General features: G+C 34.2%; 1 protein-coding gene across 3 annotated transcripts in view; it reads right to left on the bottom strand.

The window, feature by feature from the left end:
- Window positions 1-445: 445 nt before the first annotated feature.
- Window positions 446-22,671, bottom strand: part of LOC121370489 (ADP-ribosylation factor GTPase-activating protein 2-like) — a 35,028-nt gene continuing 12,802 nt past the window's right edge. The window contains exons 9-14 of one of the 3 annotated variants that reach the window (XM_041495752.1): window positions 20,448-20,624; window positions 19,580-19,612; window positions 10,799-10,913; window positions 10,279-10,485; window positions 7,496-7,523; window positions 446-2,883 (exon numbers count right to left, since the gene is read on the bottom strand). In XM_041495752.1, coding sequence (XP_041351686.1) covers window positions 7,512-7,523; window positions 10,279-10,485; window positions 10,799-10,913; window positions 19,580-19,612; window positions 20,448-20,624 — 544 coding nt within the window. In that variant the 3' untranslated portion in view covers window positions 446-2,883; window positions 7,496-7,511. The remainder of the gene's footprint in view (window positions 2,884-7,495; window positions 7,524-10,278; window positions 10,486-10,798; window positions 10,914-19,579; window positions 19,613-20,447; window positions 20,625-22,671) is intronic. The other 2 variants (XM_041495751.1, XM_041495753.1) reach the window with 2 other exon arrangements.

The raw sequence follows: 22,671 nt of genomic DNA, 5'->3' as shown, positions 1-22,671 counted from the left end.
CATCAAATCTTGCCAATGTATAGAGCAAATGCAGGATTAAAAAGACAATATCTCACCATTATACAGTAAAACAGAAAATAACTAGAAAGCGATTACTATGGAAAAGCAGACCTCATCTCCAACTATCATCCATTCACTGTCATTCTGACAATATAGCATTGCTAAGTTAACAAATAAATGAGAAATATTTACAGTATATTTACACCTGCATATATATATATATCCACCTGCACATATATATATATATATATATATATATATATATATATATATATATATATATATATATATACATGCAGAAGAATAAAAACATTCACCATATACAGTATACACCACAAGAGTATAACATTAAATATATATTCTGGACAATCCAGCTGATAAAGTTTTTTTTAGTACATAGAGGTAACAAGTGAGAGTAGCTTAATTGTGAAACTAGGTTTATAAATTATCTAAGATATGAAAACATTTGATAAGAATTGTGATATTTAATAGCTTGCATTTCTACATCAAAAGTTTATCTAACATTGATGAAAGAAAATATTGCTTTTAAAATAAAAACAGAAAAAATAATATCAACTAGTTTGTGCTTAAGGTGTTGGTTTTTTTTTTAGCATTATTCTAGGCTGCAAAAAGATTCAGTGCAAAAACAAATAACAAATGTTAAGATTGGTTTTTTGTTCATTGCAAGGAAAGATTAAGTGACAATCACATTAATTTAAATGTACACATAAATGGTCTGTTAGCTACTGGAAGGTTTAACTTTTTCTGGATACAGAAATATGAATTGAAATCCGTGTACATAAGTTTATATCCATATCCATCAGCATCCCTAGAATGTAGAAAGATTAACTGAAAAGTGCATTTAACGTAAACAGTGTTATTATTACTTTTGTAATGGTAAGATATTAACTGGTAATTAATTTTAAGAACTTAATATTAATAAAACAAAGGATGTTGGAGTTTATCCCATCAGCAGTGAAATTAGCCAAATTCTCTTCTTTTTTTTAAATAAAATAAAAAAAACATTTCTTTGGCTAATATGATATTGCATATTAAAGGACTGACTGCTCAATATTTCAATATTTAAAAATTTATCTTCAGGCTAAAGGAAAAAGGTTTCTGAAGAGAGTTCATGGCAACACAGCAGTGAAATGAAATCAGCTTATTATACACAATGGAACTTGAACCAGTAACCATGGATTCTAATTTTTTACTAATTCTCTTTCTAATGTTCACTTTTTATCTTGGTTGAAACGGGACACGGGTTACAGACCAATCAATAGCCTAAACACAGACGAGATGTGGATTAAATCTTGTAGGCTTTACGTGACCCAAAACACATTTATACAATGTCATGTACATGTAGAGCAGGGAGATAAGACACTGAAGACATGAACAGAACATCATTTATGAAAAATGAACTCGAGATGTCATGTGGAACCTTTTAACAATCAATACAAGCAATCCAGAGAAGCTGACTGGAAGCAATCCAGAGAAGCTGACTGGAAGCAATCCAGAGAAGCTGACTGGAAGCAATCCAGAGAAGCTGACTGGAAGCAATCCAGAGAAGCCGACTGGAAGCAACCCAGAGAAGCCGACTGGAAGCAACCCAGAGAAGCTGACTGGAAGCAATCCAGAGAAGCCGACTGGAAGCAATCCGACTGGAAGCAATCCAGAGAAGCCGACTGGAAGCAATTCAGAGAGGCTGACTGGAAGCAACCCAGACAAGCAGACTGGAAACAATCCAGATAAGCTGACTGGAAACAAAATGTTTCTGAATCAGTGTTCTGTAGCAGGTGTGTTTTAATGAAGTTCTAAAACACATATTTAGATTTTTAGTAAATATATTTTTACTTATACTTGTATTATTTTATATTTTAGTGTGAGCAATATTTTACAGGTATATGGTCACCTTATTACTGCACTGTGTAATTTCTTTCTAAACTTAGTTTGAACCAATACAGTATATAGTTTTCAGAAGATCTTTTACCTTTAAGCTGAATTGTAGTGAACAGCAGGCTTCAAAATAAGCACGGTTTGTGCACAGATTATGGGCCTGGTTACGACACATTTATCAGGTTTACAGTTCCCATTATCATAACAGTCTATAATAATAATCTCGTCATAAAGCACTAAAACTTTGTTATTCATTCAAATCATTGTTCTTACTGTATTGAAACCAAAATACATTTGTATCTGATCTTTTAATAGCACACAACTGATGAACATTATGTGGCACTTATATTAATAAGATTTTTGGGGGGACGAAGAACTATTCTTGACATGTGATTACCTTCCGATAACCTGCATGACCGTTCTCGACTTATTTTAATTACTGAATCACTCAGAAAAACCCCAACAAAAAGAAGAGAACAGATTGAGAAATACTGCTTTAGATGAACAGGCTGCAATATCAGAGTACATAGTTCACATCCGTAACATCTGGTTACCATTACAGAAGCATCACGGATGAATCGTCAAGCATTACAAGAGCAATTGACATTCTAATCCCAATACATTAATTTTCAGCTAAATCTGTGCTACATGTCATGTGCAGATAGGTAACTGTTTAAATTATTGTTAGAATGCAAATTACAACTACTGCATCTGAGACAGAATTCCACAGAACATAGATTGGGAGTGTGACAAAATCAGTAATAAACCAAACTCAAATGGACAAATTTAGATAAAATCTTCTGAATGGGTGAATTGTTTCCAATTGCTGAATGTTCAACAGGCCCCACTTCTGTGACAGCAAACAGTCCTATTTCTGTGCATGTTTCTATAGAAACGTTTGTGTGTACTCTCTCGGATACCAACTCCAGCCACAGGTTGAAGCGTCGTCGTCACAGTGTGTTTGCAGTGTTAACTTCCATAGCGATCCTAAAAAAGAAAAGAAAAAACATTTTGTTTTATTGTATTACATCAAACTGACAATAGATCAAAGATCAATAACTACATTGTAAAACACCAACAGAAAGTAAATTATCTTTTAAAATAGCTGTCCCAACACATATTGGTATTTCAAAATGTTTCGCACAAGAATAATAGTATCGTGTAATTATTTGTTTTAAGTCAACAGATTTTTATATACAAGTTCTAGGATTGTTTGCATTGGAGGGTGGACAATTAAATATAAGAATGGACATCTATGTGTACATATAGAACATGGGTTTTTTAGTTTTTTGTTTTTTTTTGGGGGGGGGGGGGGGTGGTGGTGGTTTGGGAGAGTAATATAAAATTAACAAATCCCTCCTTCATTCCCCCCTTTTTTTGACAACAACAGCACAAGTAGTGATACAACACAAATGTTAATAATGTGCATAAATGTGGATCTGACCACATAACATGGTGCATACACAAATTATTTACATTGTCCCACAATTAATATTTGCTACAGAACAATTTTGATAGAAAGTATGTATTATGTAACATTTGTATGCGAGACATTTGAATTTAGACAGGATTTCATTTCTCAAATATGAATTGACACCTATGGCTTTGACTGGGAATTTTGGTGTTATTTTACCAAAAGTTGGGAATTTTCACTTTCATTTCAAAAACATCTCATTAATGTAAGTTAAAATTTTAAAAAAGTAATTCTATAGTCATATTCTTGTATTTATTCAAATTAATATATCTATTTTGCATTATGAAACGTTATAGGGAAGAGGTGTTTGTCAAGTGTTACGTATCGTTTTTAAAATATATCTTTATATAATAATAAAAAATGGGAATTATTTACATTCAGATTGGGATTTGTTTTACTCCAAAATTGGGAATGCAAAAACCAACATAGCCTTTGGGGAATGGTGGGGAATGGAGTAAAGAAACAGTTGATAAAACCCTGTTAGAATATAGTATTTTTACACAGAGATGACAGTGAATTAAGAAAACATTAATCTCATTAATTTATAGCACAAATTATCTATTCTGTTACTTAGTAGTCTTTTGTCAACAGAATTTGACGCTAAAAGTAACATTAGGAATGAGAATCTAAAGATGAAATCTGTTCTTGAGATTTAACATTTATTCCTCAGGAAGGAAATGTTTTATTTAACGACACACTCAACACATTTTATTTACGGTTATATGTGGTCAGACATATGGTTAAGGACCACACAGATATTGAGAGGAAATCTGCTGTCGCCACTTCATGGGCTACTCTTTTCGATTAGCAGCATGGAATCTTTTATATGCACCATCCCACAGAAAGGATAGTACATACCACAGCCTTTGTTACACCAGTTGTGATGCACTGGCTGGAACGAAAAATAGCCCAATGGGCCCATCGACAGGGATCAATCCTAGATCGATCGTGCATAACACGAGTGCTGTACCACTCAGCTACGACCCTCCTGTTATTCCTCAGGTTCAAAGACTTAGAGGATGGGACAATCAAGGCATTTGACCTGGTATGCATATTCAACGATACATAATGCACATTATTGCTTAATATCAACAAGTATAATCGTATAGTTAATTAATAAAATGCTTAAATGTGACGGCTATTATATATAATGGGTGCAGCCATTTTGTATCATCCCAGTGAATATGCCCTCTGGTGAGCTGGTGGTTACGTAATACCTAACGTGTCACGTCAGGAATTAGTCTTCGAACTGAAGAAACAAAACATACCTGATTTTTGCGGATGCATCGCAATATTCTGTAATAACAGTCATCCCAGTAAGCCAGCAACAATTATATATTTATGTTTAATACAAAATAAACCACCATTGTCAAAGTGTTGAAATAACTGTATTATGGTTTGTACATAAATTAACCCACGTACTGAAATAATAATTGGAGTGTTTTCTTAGTTAATTGGCCTTTTCTTTCCGTGGCCTGTACCTGTGGTTCCTGATTGGCAGGTGTATAGTTAGACGGTCCCCAGACACTGTGTCTAGACACACTAAAAAGACGTGCCTCTTTTTTTTTAAATCACAGGGTATTGTGTGTTAACCGTACACCCCTCTAATCATAATCGATCAGCCGTCCTGCTATATTACTGTAAGTAATTCTGTAAAACCCTTGATTAAGTAGACTTTCCGATCTAAAATCACAAAACTGACCAATTACGTAGTCCCAAAGAAAAGAAAATTATCACGTGGGTATCGTGAGTGGTCGTTTTTGCTCGAACGTAGCATACCAACAGGCCTAATAATATGAATTTTTTTCTTTGGATTTAAAAAAAAAAGAGAAATACTATAACTCCATTTTGTTCTATTGTTGCAAATTTAAATATATTTAGTTAAATAGTTTATTATACTATCAAGTCATTTATGTTGATTTACAAGTCAGGTTGATGAAAGCGAAGCGCCTTGTCGTAAATTAGAAGGTTTGTTTACACTGTGCACAGAGCAGGTGGACGGAGCTGACGTCACTTCGCCCCAAGCTATACCACCAGACGTCACAAAAACGAAACAAAATGGCTGCCCCCAGTTAGCAGGAATAATCATGTTTTTTTATTAACTCTACGCGTTTTTCATTTGTTAAAGTGTCAGTTTGTGTTGGTGGTCCGGGTATGCATCTTTCCAACACATAAATCTCTTGTTTGAGTTTACTCTACCTTTAGGGTTTCAATAATCATCTTCAGATATATGTTTTTGTCAAATAGAATTTAAATCTCATCAAAATTTGTTAGTGTTATCATATCACACTGTACATTGGCAACATGAAATTGCAGACTTCTGGAGATGAGATATATGTCTACATAATATTTGACCAAAACAAATAACAAAACAAAACAACAAAAATACCCCAAAACAGCATGACATTTCCTAATTTTTATACTGTGAAATCTTTTATTTTCTCGGGCATAAATTGTTGCAGACTTGGTAAAAAAACCCAAAAAGAAAACAGCATTTTGTTAGCATCTAAAATGTGTGAATCGAAAGGCAGGATCACATATTTGTATTATATGTATAATATTGTATGCAGGTAATATATTTTTTGTTGTGTTATTTAAATTTGTTCATGAATTATATGAAAATAAGACCACCACAAACAAAAACGATTTCACAGTAGATGTGTATTTTTCATTAAGGCACAATATTTTATGAAGTGTCATTCTGTTTGTGTGATGGTTACACAACTTTAAAACGACATGAACTGCCAACAGGTTAAATGGTGAACCATTGTGTATTCTGAAGATCACTTTATCGAGCATCTAAGAAACAGTTCATTTTTAAAAACAAATTATTTTGCTTAAACTTGGCTGGATATAATGTCATTAATTTAATCAGATATCTAGTATGTAAAAATCAAGGGACCTGACTTCAAGTTGCCAGAGATTTTGAAACAATGTCCTATGTTTTATCACCACAAATCAAACTTTTAATTGTTTAACCGTGTAACCAATCAATGACATAATTTTGATACGATGCCATGGCAGTGAACATACACAAGTCCACATACAGTAATTGCAGTTACTGTTGCCATTATTGTTTTGGTCTTCTATTTTGAACACATGATTTAATTTTTTTTATAATTAACAATTAATTACAAGCCAACTGCAGACACTTTCTAAACTGCAATGAACATTATACTGCATATACATTTTTATTATGCTTGGAAAAGTCTAAATCTCGTACATTTGACCAAGAGAGAGATGAACAATGCCACAGTATTTCCACAATGCTGAAAAATAAACAAGCTGTGTGAAATATCCCTCAATCATGCATAACCAAGAATGTGGAAACAGAAATTTCTTCTCTCCCCTCCCCCCCCCTCCCCCCATGAAAATATATGAGTCCATAGTTGGATTATTTGTCGGTAGACAAAAGCTACATCTCTGTGGTGTATGTAAATATTTCTGAATTACACCAAAATTTTATACGTTAATGTGCAAGTCAGGGCTCATTTTCAAACTGGAATCTGGGAATCTGACTGTCATATTATCATAAGTAAAAAAAATGGATATCTATTACCAACAGACTCCTATCCAAGAATCTACTCTGGCATCCTATGTTCAGGTAATAATTATATTATCTATCAGTGTCAAGTCCTAAAGTATAATCACTTATTAGCAAATACAAAAAATAAATAAATAAATAAATTTAAAAAATTTGATTCCTGTGAAATCTATTATGGATGAATTTCACAAAAAAGCCCGAGGCAAGCATTTAAATACTCTTGATATAACTTTCAAATTTGTTAGGATGTATTTAGCAAATCAGTCCATTTTTGTGACTCAGCTCGCAAAGTGTCCACTATAATGGACAAATTAGCAATCACAATTTATAATAAAGGTCAGACAGTCAGATAAACAGGAAGTTTTACACAAAGCTGTAAGTTAAAACACTTTCTGGTAAATATACAAATGCTGCTAAAATACAGATGATGCTAAATTTTTGTTACGATTCTAATTGTGAAATGTTTAATACTAAATGTCTAAGAGACAAGAATCACATGTTACATCAGTTTACTGTTTCCACACCCTTGGTAACCAAAGCACCAATTCACCATCCACCATACATGTGTTTAGAATAATTACCTTCACCATTTTGGTGCTATTTTTTACGCTGCAAAAAATTAAATTCAAATTCCAAATAAAAACCTCAAACCTATATATATCTATATATCATTTGAAGTGTTATTTTCCATGTAACTCAAACTAATGACACTAAAGTCATTGGAAAGTGTTTTAGCAATACTAGAACCCAGTAATGGGGATCATGCATTTAAATTCACAGAGTACAGGAATGGAGGGCAAAATGTTTGGGTTCTTATAAAAACCCTTGAATACATACTTGTATTGTACTTGGTGAAAAATGAAAAAAAGTTTTTTATATTTAACAACACCAGTAGAGCACATTGATTTATTAATCACTGGCTATTGGATGTCAAACATTTGGTAATTTTCACATATAGTCTCTCAGACAGAAAACACGCTGCATTTTTCCATTTGTAGCAAGGGATTTTTTATATGCACCATCCCATAGACAGGATAGCACATACCACGGCCTTTGATATACCGGTCATGGTGCACTGGCTGGAACAAGAAACAGCCTGATGGTGATGGTCAATACTACAATGTGGTACTAGACATGGATAACTGGTTACAATTGACAAAGTGGGAAAAACCAAGTGTCTCTCTATGGAACATAGATAAATCTCACAATGGTATGCATATCAAGTGCAATCTCAAAGTTTGCAACTTAGGCTAATATCTGCACAGCAGATAATAAACATTACTTCTCATTAATGTTGTTCTGTCAGATTTCAATTTCAAGGAACCAACACTTTGAACCAATGGAAAATATCATTAGCTGACAATTGACATCTAGTAACGGGGAAAAGAGTATGTATACAGCATCATCTACATCACACTATAATATACTAATGGCAATATAATACTAACGACTAATATAGTGGCTCACTTCCCCATCACCAACATAGTCCAGGGTATGGTAACTAATGCATATATATTTATACCATACTATCAACAAAAAACATCAGAATTCTACTTCTTGAAAACATTTCAAATTATAATTTTTTTACATTAAGTTAAAAACGTTTGGCTGACAGTTGTCATCTTCGGTACCACTACCCTTTAATCATATCCACAACTAATTAATAACATGGATCCTTTCATACATGGTTTGGAGTTTCATCTATTTCAGCATGACCATCAGTATTATAATTATAATAAGTATTTAAAATGCCACCCAGTAATGTATACTCAACAAAATTATGGGCCAACAGATACTTTTGGCATTTTAATTTAAGTACAGTAAAACAAAGTACAGCTTCTTCCATTGTAAGGCTAAAAATTAAAGTTTTGTTTTGTTTAATGATACCACTTGAGTTACTGGATGTCAAGTCAAACATTTGGTAATTTTGACAGGTAGTGTTAAGAGATGAAACCTGCAACATTTTTTCATTAGTAGCAAGGGATCTTTTATATGCACCATCCCACAGACAGGGTAGCACATACCACAGCCTTTGATATACCAGCCGTGGTGCACTGGCTGGAATGAGAAATAACCCAATGGGCCGATGACGGGGATCGATCCCAGACCAACTGCACATCAAGCAGGTGCTTTCCCCCTGAGCTATATCCCGCCCCTCAAATAACAAATATAATTATTAACTAATGTGTAATGAACCCTAGTTGAATGTGCATTTAGGTAATTTGCATAAATGCCCAGGAAAAAAACACCACATGCAAGATTTTTGCATATTTCACAGGTCAAATTGTACTTGAGAAATGCTTAGAAGTCATGTTTAATCAAAACATACTAAAGATTTACCTAAAAGTTTATTGGCCCTTAATTAATTTCATGGAGTATATATGCATGGATTTCCACACATTCCAATTAGATTTATGAGCCAAAATGATATAACATGGACAACAAAAGATAATAGTGATCATATATAATGGTATTAATGCATGCACACACAGTGAAATGCATTTTAACTGAATTTAATATTAAGAAAATATTTTTAAAAAAAAGAAGATAAAATTCACTGTAGAAAAAAGAATAATAAACTTTTTAAAAGTTCAATAAAACAAATTACATTAAGATTTGAATTTTTTTTTTTTCAAATGCTTTGTAGTGAATATATCTATATGTGCAACTATAAACCAAGTTTCATCAATGTAAGACTTATAATTTGTGGGTAGAGCTGGGCGGTATTGAAATTTGAGGTTCGGTAGTTTTGTGTGTGATTTATCTCGGTATCAGTATGGTATTCGGTATTCACACAATACCAAAACCTATATCGAGCGGTATTTTCAGTATACAGCTTCAAATGCATTCCACCCGCTAATTTCATCTAAATAAAATTAAATTCCATACACAAGGCTCTCATCTGATTTACATCCAACCCATTTTGCATTCATCAGATCTATTGTTAGTGCTTTACTAAATGGCGGGGAAACATTTTTTTCAATACCGAAATTTCGGTATTTTGAAATTTGCTCAGTACGGTACATGATACCAACTACCGAATGGTATATACAGTATACCACCCGCTTTATTTGTCAGAAAAGGAGCTAAAGGCAAATTTGTAAAGGCGGGACAATAACTACATATACTTGCAACAATAGACACTATTTAAACAAAAATATTTAACCCCTCATCTCACCTTCAGATTTCACAGAAAAAAAACAAAAACCCAGCCATTGCAGGTGCAAATCAAACTACCGAATACACCAGATGCAGTCTTATATAATTATAATATATATATATCATATATACCTACTGATACACCATCTGGTGGCAGAAGGACAAAACATTATTTTAAACTGTGAAAATGAACTCATCACTTTACCTGTAAACTATTCATCACACCATTGGCTAGACTGGAAAGTTTTCCTGCAACTTTAGTGACACCTTCCCTCACTCCATCTTTAATGTCCTGCAGATCGGGGGTGTTTGAGTAGTAGTCTGGTTTGGATGGTTTATTCGTACCGAACACGTCATCGCTGGAAATGCCAGATTTTCCTTCTAGTCTGGATAATGCCTGTCGAGACTCAAACTGAAAGCAGAGAGCATAAAAATAAATATATACGGAACAACAAAAGAAATGAAAATGTTTTAATATACAATTATGTTTTTACATGATACAATTAATTCAGTAAACACTATCAAAATAGGCATGACATTGATAAATTTAATGGAAACAAACACTAAGACATTGATAAATTTAATGGACTCAAACACTAAGACATTGATAAATTTAATGGACACAAAAACTAAGACATTGATAAATTTAATGGACACAAACACTAAGACATTGATAAATTTAACAGACACTAAGACATGATTAAAAATAGTCGGATAAAACTTACATCAGGGTCTTTGTTTCCGAAGTATGTGTCTGAAGAAATGGCCTTCGCACTGCCAAAACGTTGCTGTGCTTCTGTCGAGGTAGCGGGTTCGTACGTCTTCCGGTTCCGGCTTGGCCTGCAAGGGAGATAACTTGTTAATGCCAAGAAAACTAATGTGGCCAAACCACCACCATTTTTTCAACATACATGTAGCAACATAAAAACCATGCACACTTAGGAGTCTATGAATTTATTATCCTAAAAATAAAAATGCAAACTTGGACCAATATCTCATGCATATTCTAAATCAAGCCGTTACCACAGGTTGACCATTGTACCTATTATTGTAGTGTAATTATGAGTTATACCTCCAAACTTAAATGTATAGTTACTTATAATTTTTTCCGATTCCATTACAATATTATTTATGTGACATATACTCTCATAAAAGGCATGTTTACAAGAACACTTAAATTAAAAAAAAAAAAAAAAAGACGATCATTTTATTTTAGCATGCATGTTGTTACTTTCATGATACTTTCAACAATGTGCTGGTGTAATTTTATACAGGTCAGTGTGTAACCATGCTACAGTCAGGGTTACTGCCAAAGGGTAAAATGGGTATGGCACCATATCCAAATATTTTTGCAGATTTTTTGTTTAGTTTTTTTAAAGTTAACTTTTTGACAAAATTAATTACTCTTATCTTTACTGTAGGATTTTCTTAACCGTAACCCTAAACTTAACCCATTTTTGTTCTGGGGGAGGCATTCAATTCCATAGCGCCATACCAAAAATTTCTTTCTGGCAGAAACACTGACAGTATATAAACAAACAAAAGAAGAACTCTTCTTTTTTATTTTTTTTATTTAACAACACACTCACACATTTTATTTATGGTTATATGGCGTAAAGAAGAAGGAAATGTTTCATTTAACAACACATTCAACACATTTTATTTATGGTTATATGGTGTCAGACATATGGTTAAAGACCACAAGATACCGAGAGAGGAAACCCACTGTTGTGGGCTACTCTTTTCGATTAGCTGCAAGGGATCTTTTATATGCACCATCCAACAGGATAGTACATACCATGGCCATTGTTACACCAGATATGGAGCATTGGCTGGAACAAAAATTAGCCCAATGGGTCCAACAACGGGGATCGGTCTTAGAGCGACCGCGAAAAACAAACAAAACATGGTATAAAGATGGCTTCATCTGTTAACTACACACACACGTACAGTACCTGCACGCTCAACAGATTTGTAGTTTTTAATAAATACAGAACTGTTGGATTCATCCAGCTGCTAACAGATTTTTAAAAAAGTGTTTAGTATTTGACCACTTGAGTACAAACAAATGTACAAGGTGTAAAAAAAAAAAATTGTGTGTTTCCGGTTTCCCGACCGACCCTAATTTTTTACGCTGCGACCCTAAACAAATTTGACTACCAAAACCCCCCCCCCAAAAAAACCCACCAACATCTACCGCAATTTTTGCAGACAGGTTATATGCAGTATGTCAAGAACACAGTTTAAAAAAAAAAGTTCCTACCCACCTACCCTATTTTTTCCAGATATGAAACCTGAAACACACATATTTTTTTTTTTGGCCTAATGTACTTGATCAGAACAGCCAATAACCTATTCATTCACGTATGACAATATGAAGTTAACTTCAGCAGGTTTTCTAAACAATGTATACAAATATATTGTACACTTCCTTCATTGAATGTGCACACCTCCCCCCCCCCCCCAAAACCAAAAAGAAAACAAACAAAAAAAAAAACCCAGAAAAGGAAAACAAAAAAGAGAGAGAGAGAAAAAAAGAGAATGCCATTTTATTTTACTAAACAAAATTTGTGGAAATGCAATAGACCTCTTTCACATTCCACTGCGCAGGTGCCTGTGGCGGGGTAACTCGAGGATGCAAATCGCAAACTCACGCGAGATCTCACAAAAATAGACTGTGGACAAGTTGGGGGGCATAGACAATGGGAGGCCACACAATAAGAATGTGAATATCTCCATGATTAATTATTCTATCAGTAGGGAACCCGAAAATTCTGTCGACATCCAACAAGACTTATTGGGAGACATTTGTGAATTATTGCTTATCACGAAAAAAAAAATATTTGGTTGTTAACGCCCGACAAACCATCGGTTCGGATTCGTACGCAATAAATATCGGATATGGGCTGAAATAATATTAATGTGCGCGCGCGTGTATATATGCAGATATTTATTGTATTTAACATGATGCGTTATACAGATAAATACATTCAGGATTCTTGTTGGGATTTCTTTTCAGCAAGTTATTTAAAAAATAATTCGGTATTTGGAATAAAATTAAATGATACATATAATATTTGAGCTATGGTATATAAAACATTACAATCGAGCCCGTAGGAACGATATCTGGAGTTGGAAGAGGGCAGAGGGCACAATCTGTAGAGGTGGGGGGCAAAAGCCATATTTTAAACCGGGTTTATAAAAGTGGGCTATAGTCCCCCCTCCAACGTCTCGGTTGCTACCGACCTTAGAATGGTCAGAAATGTAACTGTATTGCATAAACAGCTATTTAAATTCGAAGCAAGATTATTTAACCTAAGAAAGATGTAAGTTTTATTTATAACAAATTAGACTAGCCGACAGCTTGATAATATAGCTACAAACTCAGGATGGTCTCTTTATTATAAACTCATGAGGGTTTATTATGCGCAGTCATAAGGTACTTCATTTGAATGTTTGAAGCAAACATATTAAGTACCACGTTAGGGCCCGTAGCCGGGGGGGGGAGAGAGGAGAGAAAGAGGGATCGGACGAGCCCCCCACGCAGGATTGAGGGTTCCGCTGAAATGAAAAAAAAGGATTTTACATCTAGAAGTCCTTGTCCCCAAATGACCAGGATAACATAGCAAGAACGTCTGTCTGAGGTTCCATTTGCTGAAGGTTCGATCCTCCTCAGTGGGCCAGTTTGATTATTTTCTGTCCCAACCAATGACCCATCAAAGGACGTCGTGTATGCTATCCTGTTTGTATGAGAAGTCTGCCATATATCATTTATTATAAATACATTGGTACGACTAAAAACAAACGGTTTCTTGTCGTGGCTCTGTGACCAGGCTATTTTACATGCATACCACAACTTAATGCAACTTGTTAACGTATATTTCGCACCAAAGTTTGTGTATTATTCTCAAGTGTAACCGGCGTCATATCATTGTTTGGCAAGGGGTTATATATATATATGCTTGTAAATGTGTATCAAAGTACTGATGGTATCGCTAACGATCTCGACCAAAGTTCTCAGGTACATGATACAAAATAGTAACCAAACACTATTGTACATACAGATATATGTTTACTTCAAACTGATCTTCATGTAAAGATGTCATCTTCTAAATTCTTCAAAACAAACAACGCAAACAGCATGTCAACTTTTACTCCCGCGTTTACACGTGACGACAAACTTTGAGCCGCGTTTACTTGGTTTCTAGCATCATGCTAAATTGTAGGTTTTCGTGTGTGACGGCTCATATATGTTTTAAAACTTCGTAAATATCAGATATTATTTCAAGTGAAGTTGTATGTATCTGATATAAATGATAGTGAAAATTAAATAAAATAAAATAAAAAAATAAGTAAGTAAATAAATAAATACATAAATAAATAATTTAGACAGACATGTAACATTGATTAGTAGTTGTACGACTGTCTTTTTTTTAATGAAATGATAAGGGGGAAAAGAGCTGTGATAAACGTCTATGTTAGTTAGGGGTTTTGTTGGGGTTTTTAGGGGGAAGGGGAGGCATAGTTTATTAAATTTTAAATATTGATACATGTGGAGAATTAAACATCACTGGAAATCCGCGTGAATATTTAACTATAATTCTAATTTATTAAAAGTAGCAAACACATTCCACTAAAGTTAATTTTATTGTATGAATCTTTTAATTTTGCATTGTTAAAATACCCATGACAGGCAGCTCCAGAGACTTCATCTAAGTTAATGTTTCACTACTTTTGGTCTTAAGCCATTCCGATGTAAACTTAAGTAGATCATTTTTCGCAGCCATTTTACCATCTTATAAGAAATATGTACGTTAGTCGCTAGAGATTCACAGCTCCTACGAAGCTACTCACGACGCTCATGACAACTGTCGATCATGCCCCCCAATTTGTATATAGCCTCGATACCGTCCAATTCGGCAAGGGACGGTACTCTTCGCACACATGCGCAATGGGAATGTGAAAGAGGTCTATTGGGTAATTAATGAAACAATAGCAACTGTTTGTAGGGAAAATACTATGAACAACTGGGTCCAGGGCTTGAAACAGCAGGCCGCAGTCCATTTTTTAGACCTTGCAAGTGAAACAGAAAACCACCAAAATATCGCAGGTAATTTTTTTCCATAGAGAGATGTTCGTACGATTACCTCATCTGCTATTTAACTGTTAATTCTGTTATATTTTAATTCCATAATGCCTAAAGTACATCTCAGAGGTCATAATTTTTCACACACTATACCAAACCCTCACTTCACCCTGTGCTATCTTTTTTATCCAGTAGGCCATATTTTTTTCTTGGCATAGCATATTTCTTTCAGCCTGCTAATTAAAAACAATTAACAGCAGGGCATATTTTACTTCCTATTTCAAGCCCTGCCCTGGTCATCTGAGTGTGTGTGTGTGTGTGTGGGGGGGGGGGGTCGGCGTTTCCCTTCATGGTTCACCATACAAATTCTTTACTTCATAACAACAGGTTTGGTCTTCTTTTTAAATCTAAAACCTATTTTATGCAATGTGATCTTTGTTAAACCAGTCAGTCAGGGGATATTAGGGGTCATTCCAGAAGTATCTGATGGGGGTAGAGGGGAGGGTAAGCAAGAACTACACAATTATTTTAGGCCTGGCTGTTTCAGCATATTTTCCCCAACCATACTTTGTTTAAATAAAATGTTGTTTTCTAGGTGGTCGGTATACAATATACAGTAACACATGTCGAACCCGGATCACACCGAGGACCTGATATTTATCCACTTTAGTCAGGATCTGGAGTTTAGAGGGTCGTGTTTTAGAATTTAGAAGATTTAGACCATGAAACTTGGCCAGTTTTAACAGAATTGCAGTTTCTTTAAAAGTCCAGTACAGACAGGTTTCACTATACAAAAAATGCCTCTGCCTCTGGGACTGCCCTTATGAAAAAGATTAGTTACAGTCTGTTGAATTCAAAGCACTGTGTGTGTCTTCATGTATACATGTACATGTGTATTTACCTTTTTATGACATTCTGACCTCACCACTTTTCTTGTCAGTGTGCTACATCTAATCAAGATGTCAGCTAATATTATCATCAACAAGGGTCAGATTGGTATTCTTGCTTAGGGGATTATGGTTTGGATAAATATGGACATGGCAGTCAATGGATACAGGTATCTCACAATAATATCTGGCAACATAATGATCAGAATCTGTTTTTGTTTGTTTCTAGAGATCAAAGTTGAGGTTGGGACTATACAGTTTCTACTGCACCAGCAAAGTAGCTGGGTATCTCTACGTTTGATCAATGTACTTGTTAATACAAATATTTATCATATATCTTACATTTTCAGTGCAATCAAAGTATGTGATATTCTTCAGATCACATACTTTAAGAATTTGATAACTTTGCAAATTAGATGTAAATTAGTCAAGGTCTCGGCACTAGGTTTATTGACATTTAAGCAAACGTACTTGGGTGACACTCCGTGATTGATGTATGCATTCGTAGTCATCAAATAAAAACATTTCAATGGTAATTTGACACTGAAAGCTGTCCAGCGTTTAGAAAACAAATAACTTTAGGCATAACTTTATTTTGATGTAAGGACATCCAAAATGACGTCATTCAAGTTTGACGTCATTTCCATTCAAAAATACACCGCACTACATATTCTTACGTCATTTGAATATCTAGTAATGGCGGACTGGAATTAAAGTTGCATGTACAGTTTACAAAAACATGTTGTATTAAGCTTGAGCTTATATGATAAAGAGATTATTACCCTCGTGTATTTCGGTATTGTCAATATCATATATTAGGAATAAAAATAATGTATTATGCTCGCCAGAGGCTCGCATAATACAATTTTTATTCCTAATATATGATATTGACGATACCGAAAAACACTCTGGTAACAACCTCTATGTAGAAAAAAAAGAAAAGAAAAAAAAAGGAGTAATTTATCGAATGCTGTACAAATAAGCAAAGTATGTCCTTTATTCCCATTTGTATTTTCACAGCAGCTCATTTAACATGTTCAGTTAAAAAAATATATATACATTTACTGACCTTGTTGTAAAAATGTGCCTTCACATGTAAACTTTCTTTTGTTTGTTCCACATTTAGTAAATGTGTAAATAACCCCCACCTCTGCCAAAAAAAAAGAAGAAAAAAAAAAGAAGGAAAAAAAAAAACAGGAAAGAAAAGAAGAGATAAATTATACTCACTTGTATTATTTATTTTGTTTAAACCTTTATACTTCAGACACCCCTCCTCCCAAAAAGTAACCAATGGCAGATGTTATATTTATAGAATACTGTAGACTGATCCCAGTAATAAATGTTAAAAGTGCACTTTTAAACAAGCATTCCGAGAGTACTGCTAAAGCAATACATGAACATGTTGCCTACCATGCATACCCAACAAATTTTCTTATCTCCTCAGTTCAAGGGCCATAACTCGTCAAAAATGGGCATATCCCCATCTTAACATCGACCTCGGTGGTGTCGTGGTTAAGCCATCAGACATAAGGCTGGTAGGTACAAGGTTTGCAGCCTGGTACCAGATCCCACACAGAGCAAGATTTAATGACTCCGTGCGTAGGTGTAAGACCACTACACCCTCTTCTCTCTCACTAACCACTGTCCTGGACAGACAGCCCAGATAGCTGAAGTGTGTGCCCAGAACAGCATGCTTGAACCTTGATTGGATATAAGCACGGAAATAAGTTGAAATGAAATTACTTGTAACTCTACATGCTGAAGCAATACACAAAATTTCAGCTCAATATTTTTAAGCGAAAAGAGTCCAGAAAATCATACATGGGACAGACAAACAGACAGAAACAGACCCTATATTATATTACCCATATGATGTCATACACTACAAACTTACCAGAATGTCAGTCAAATGGGTTCAGAGACTAAATTAAAATCAAGTATAATAAATAAATAATAGGTATTAAATAGGATATTACATCTGCTATCATTTCGTATCCTGATCAGTCACTTAAAAGTAAATGGACACAGTTCTCCACTGCCCCTACAAATGCAACCACAGATATCTGAAACTATTGCCTACACTAAACTCACTAGCAAAGGTTGCCAAACAGAAATCTACTTTTAAAAACAGTAAACTCCTTTTCACCAACAAGCATCAAGAATACATTTGAACATGTACATTTTACATTTTGGTGTATGTATGGAATCATTTTATATACACCTAATTACCTTTTATCAACAGGTGGTCACTATATAAAGTGTTTTGTGTGTAGATTCAACTTTAGAAACAAATCGACGTTTACATCAAAAACGTTATAAATAAATTTTAAAAACACCAAACAAATGTAGGATATGAAACTCTCCAGAGCTTGCAAGCAGAATTCCCCTTTTATTGCAAACAGGATCAACACAAATGCCCTCCACCATTTACCCAATTCTTTGATGTGAAAATAAGAAAATGTGATGACACACTAGATTTACGTCTTTCTTTGTTAAATGATATAAATTTGTCCTGAAAAATATTAAACACTTTTTGTGGTTTGTTGCCCATTTTCTGCATTCTATCAGACATTTCACTTGTCATACCTCCAAGGACCCGTTCCATGAAGCGATCTTAGCACTAAGATCACATTTAGTACATAACGCACTTAAGGTGATCTTAGCACGATCGAAAAATGGAACGGGGCCCACATCACCTACACATTAATTTCAAAACAAGAATCCTATCCTTGTAACAGTAAATAAGCTATTTCATATTTACGTATCTTGCCATCAGTCTCACTAAACCAGCAGATATAAAATGTACGTGCATTACAATAAGGATTACTGCACCACATCAATTAAATACAGGTATGTCACAGGGTACATCCAAAATCATTTACGTGTATATATACTGTGACCAAACAAAACTACATGTAGCTTTATAACATCATTTAAGCTATTATTATTATTATTATTATTATTATTATTAATCATGCTTTTTATTACATGAAGTATCATGCCAAATAATAAAAAACAAAAAAAACAAAAACCACACCCCAAAAACCTCAAAATGTCAACTAAAATTAAAATTATAATCATGATACAATGTCTAGTGCTGGTAAACCTTTTTATTAATTGCAAAAATGTCTAGTTTACCATTTGTTTAAAATTACAAGTTGGAAAAAACCATTTCCTGTGTTCATTATCCTACCCTGTGACATCACTGTAATGTTAAGCTTCAACATAAGATGGGTGATGTGGGTAAACAAAAACTTTCTATAAACACCAAGGGATGAAAAAACAATTTTCTATGAACACAAATGGACAAACAAAACATTTTTTAATAAACACCAAAGGATTGAGAAAATAAAAAACTAATGTTTCTATAAACACAAAAAGATTGGGTAGCATGATAAATATATGGTTTCAATACAAACAACATTATTTTCCTACAAATTTAACAGGTAAGTGATAACAGTGATAAAAGTTCTATACGCTATAGGAAATTTGGTGCACTTTTTTTTTTGCATCAATAAGCAGAAGATAGTTACCAATCATCATCAGTTTCCATTGGTTCAGGATTGCTTGGAACAAAAAAAGCCAAGTTAACAACACTAACCTAAACAGTTATCTAATATAATATCAGTAGTATACTAAGTATAAAAATTAAGATGTATTTTAGAGTAAAACAAATTTAATAAATAAAACAAAAAAATAAAAAAATAAAATCATTAATTCTAAATTTTCCATTTTCATCCTCTAATTTTTTACATTTGAATCATACATGGATTTTATTTTATTTTTGTATCTCTGTATGTTTGTTAATAAATGAAAGGAAAGAGGTGTTTGTTTAATGACACCTCAGCACATGTTAAACTTCAGCTATTTGGTATACTATCCTGGTTGTTATTTCAATACGTGGTTGAGAGAATTATAGGAGACCCCAGCATCTATCAAAGTTCAAATTGATGATTTGGCAAATGTTCTGCTCACCCAGAGCTTGCCCTGGCAAGTTATTTTCACCTATTACACTATTAAATAACACATAGCTAAAACTCTTTGCTTAAATGAAATATTTTGGAATATTCAACAGTTTTCTGGCAATCCTGATGTTTGTTGTAATTCAAAATTTTAAAAATGTACGTCAAAACTTGAGCAGCAGCTTTGACATAAACAATGGACTGACAACATTAAAAAAAAATCGACATTTGAAAATACATAAACATGAAAAGACACAACAAACTGACACAAGACAAGGAGTGTTACACACGGATCTTTATTTTACACTTAAGGTATAAAAAATACGTTCATAACTAAGTTAAATTGGCATGTAGCAGCTTGCAGAGATTTAAAACAGTGTGTGCTCAACTATATGTTACGTGACATGCAAGGAAGACCAGTCACCAATTGCTACCATACCTATCGTCTTGCTTAGACGCCATTGTTTCAGACTTGCTCTGTTTACTTTCAAATCTGTCTATGTCCCACGAGCCTCCCTTATTTGGGTTGCCCCAGGTTCCAAAGTCATCGTTTTTCGAACCATATGAACTGTCACCATAGGAGTCTTTCTTAGAACCATAGGAACCATCACCAAAACTGGAACAAGAAAATTACACACTGTCAACAATTAGCATTCTCTAATCCTTTTTAGAAGATACATTGTAATGAGTAACCTACTTTATTTTAACTGCAGTGATTTGACACCTATTAAATAAAAAATAAAATAAAAAATAATTTTTCTATGTTAGACCAGATTATAATTTGTGAAAATTATTTGATAAAAAAAGAAAGAAAAGCAAAAGTCAATTAGAAAGCTAAAAAATTACATTCCTGATATTTCCCTATTTGTGTATGTGTTAAGTGAGAAGTCAAAGTAAAAAAAATAACATATCAGTTAGTTAATATTTGGACAGAATGATGTCTGGAATGAGAAAATATTTTGTGTACTCATATGACCAACCAATAATGTAATTTTGGGAAGTGACGTCATAGCATGACATGGCTATTCCAGTCTTAGCTATGCATTACTACAAGCAACCGGACAAAACATGTTCCAAGAAAATTATGTTCAAAATTCGTAAAAGTGTGTTTAAAAAACACTTTTACATATCGAACCCAACTTAAATATTAAGCAGGTTGTATTAACCCTTTCAGACTTGTTAACCCATTGTCTTCAAAGTGCCCCAGGAATTGATATATTTGACAGTTAAACAGGGCTTGAACTTAACGGCGGTACCAACGGCAACTGCCGTCATTGAGATATACATTGCCGTAGGTAGAGAGCATCATCGACGGCACTTTTGTGCCGTCAGTAAAACTCCCCAAAAATGGCAAAATGTATACACCTGGTGTACATTAATTGCCAATATTCAACACTTACTTGTCTGAATGTTTATATACAACAAAATAACCTTTCAATCATGTTTATTTGCTGCAAATGTCACTTTAAAAAATATATTGCCAAAGGCAGGCTCAAAATTGCCGTCGGGTGGTCGTTTCAGCAATGGCAATTATTTCAAAAATTGCCGTGGGAGACACATTCTTAAGTTCGAGCTCTGGTTAAACAAAGAATAAATTTACAGATGGTTTTTTGATGATAACTTATTTATTATTCATAGTAGAAAACTGGTTCAAGCATATTTGTAAACGTAAATCAATTTTCTATGAGAAGAAGCTCATTATTATACATATATAGAGGTATATTAAACAAAATCACTGATTATAAAAACATACCAAATTTCTACGAAAATGTGTAAATGAATAAACCCATTTAGAAAATCTTTCTGACCACGTGCAAATCTCTAAAGTAGTATGTCATCTTGAATTCGTGATAGTATTTCAGCTAGTGGAATTCCAACGGAATTATCACTGTTACATTACGATAAAACATCACTATCACAGTAATTTTCTGTGAAGGTTGTATTATAGAAAATGGAAAGAAAGAAAGAAGTGTTTTATTTAACGACACACTCAACACATTTTATTTACGGTTATATGGCGTCAGACATATGGTTAAGGACCACACAGATTTTTTTTTAGAGGAAACCCGCTGTCGCCACATAGGCTACTCTTTTACGACAGACAGCAAGGGATCTTTTATTTGCGCTTCCCACAGGCAAGATAGCACAAACCATGGCCTTTGTTGAACCAGTTATGGATCACTGGTCGGTGCAAGTGGTTTACACCTACCCACTGAGCCTTGCGGAGCGCTCACTCAGGGTTTGGAGTCAGTATCTGGATTAAAAATCCCATGCCTCGACTGGGATCCGAACCCAGTACCTACCAGCCTGTAGACCGATGGCCTGCCACGACGCCACCGAGGCCGGTCTTATAGAAAATGGATGTCGCCATTGTAGTTAACAGAACAGCTATACCAAATAGGCTGAAAAGTTCCGAACAAATGAGCACATTCTCATGGCAAACCATGTAACACTTCTACAGGATGTTGTTGTTAGCACTGCCTCTATTGCGCATGTCAACCTGTGACAAATTTGGTGGTAAATACAAACTGAAAACACACAACAGGATTTCCCGTTCTGTTGTCTGAATGGTGATTTTTTTTTTTTAAAACGGGATTTCCCGTGCTATAGTCGGAAAGGGTTAATATAAGATAAAATAGCTATGGGCCTATAAAAAAAGTATT

Source organism: Gigantopelta aegis, chromosome 4 (genome assembly GCF_016097555.1).
Source record: "Gigantopelta aegis isolate Gae_Host chromosome 4, Gae_host_genome, whole genome shotgun sequence".
NCBI lineage: Eukaryota > Metazoa > Mollusca > Gastropoda > Neomphalida > Peltospiridae > Gigantopelta > Gigantopelta aegis.
The sequence above is the reverse complement of the archived record's forward strand: the minus strand, read 5'-3'. Positions and strand labels throughout refer to the sequence as shown.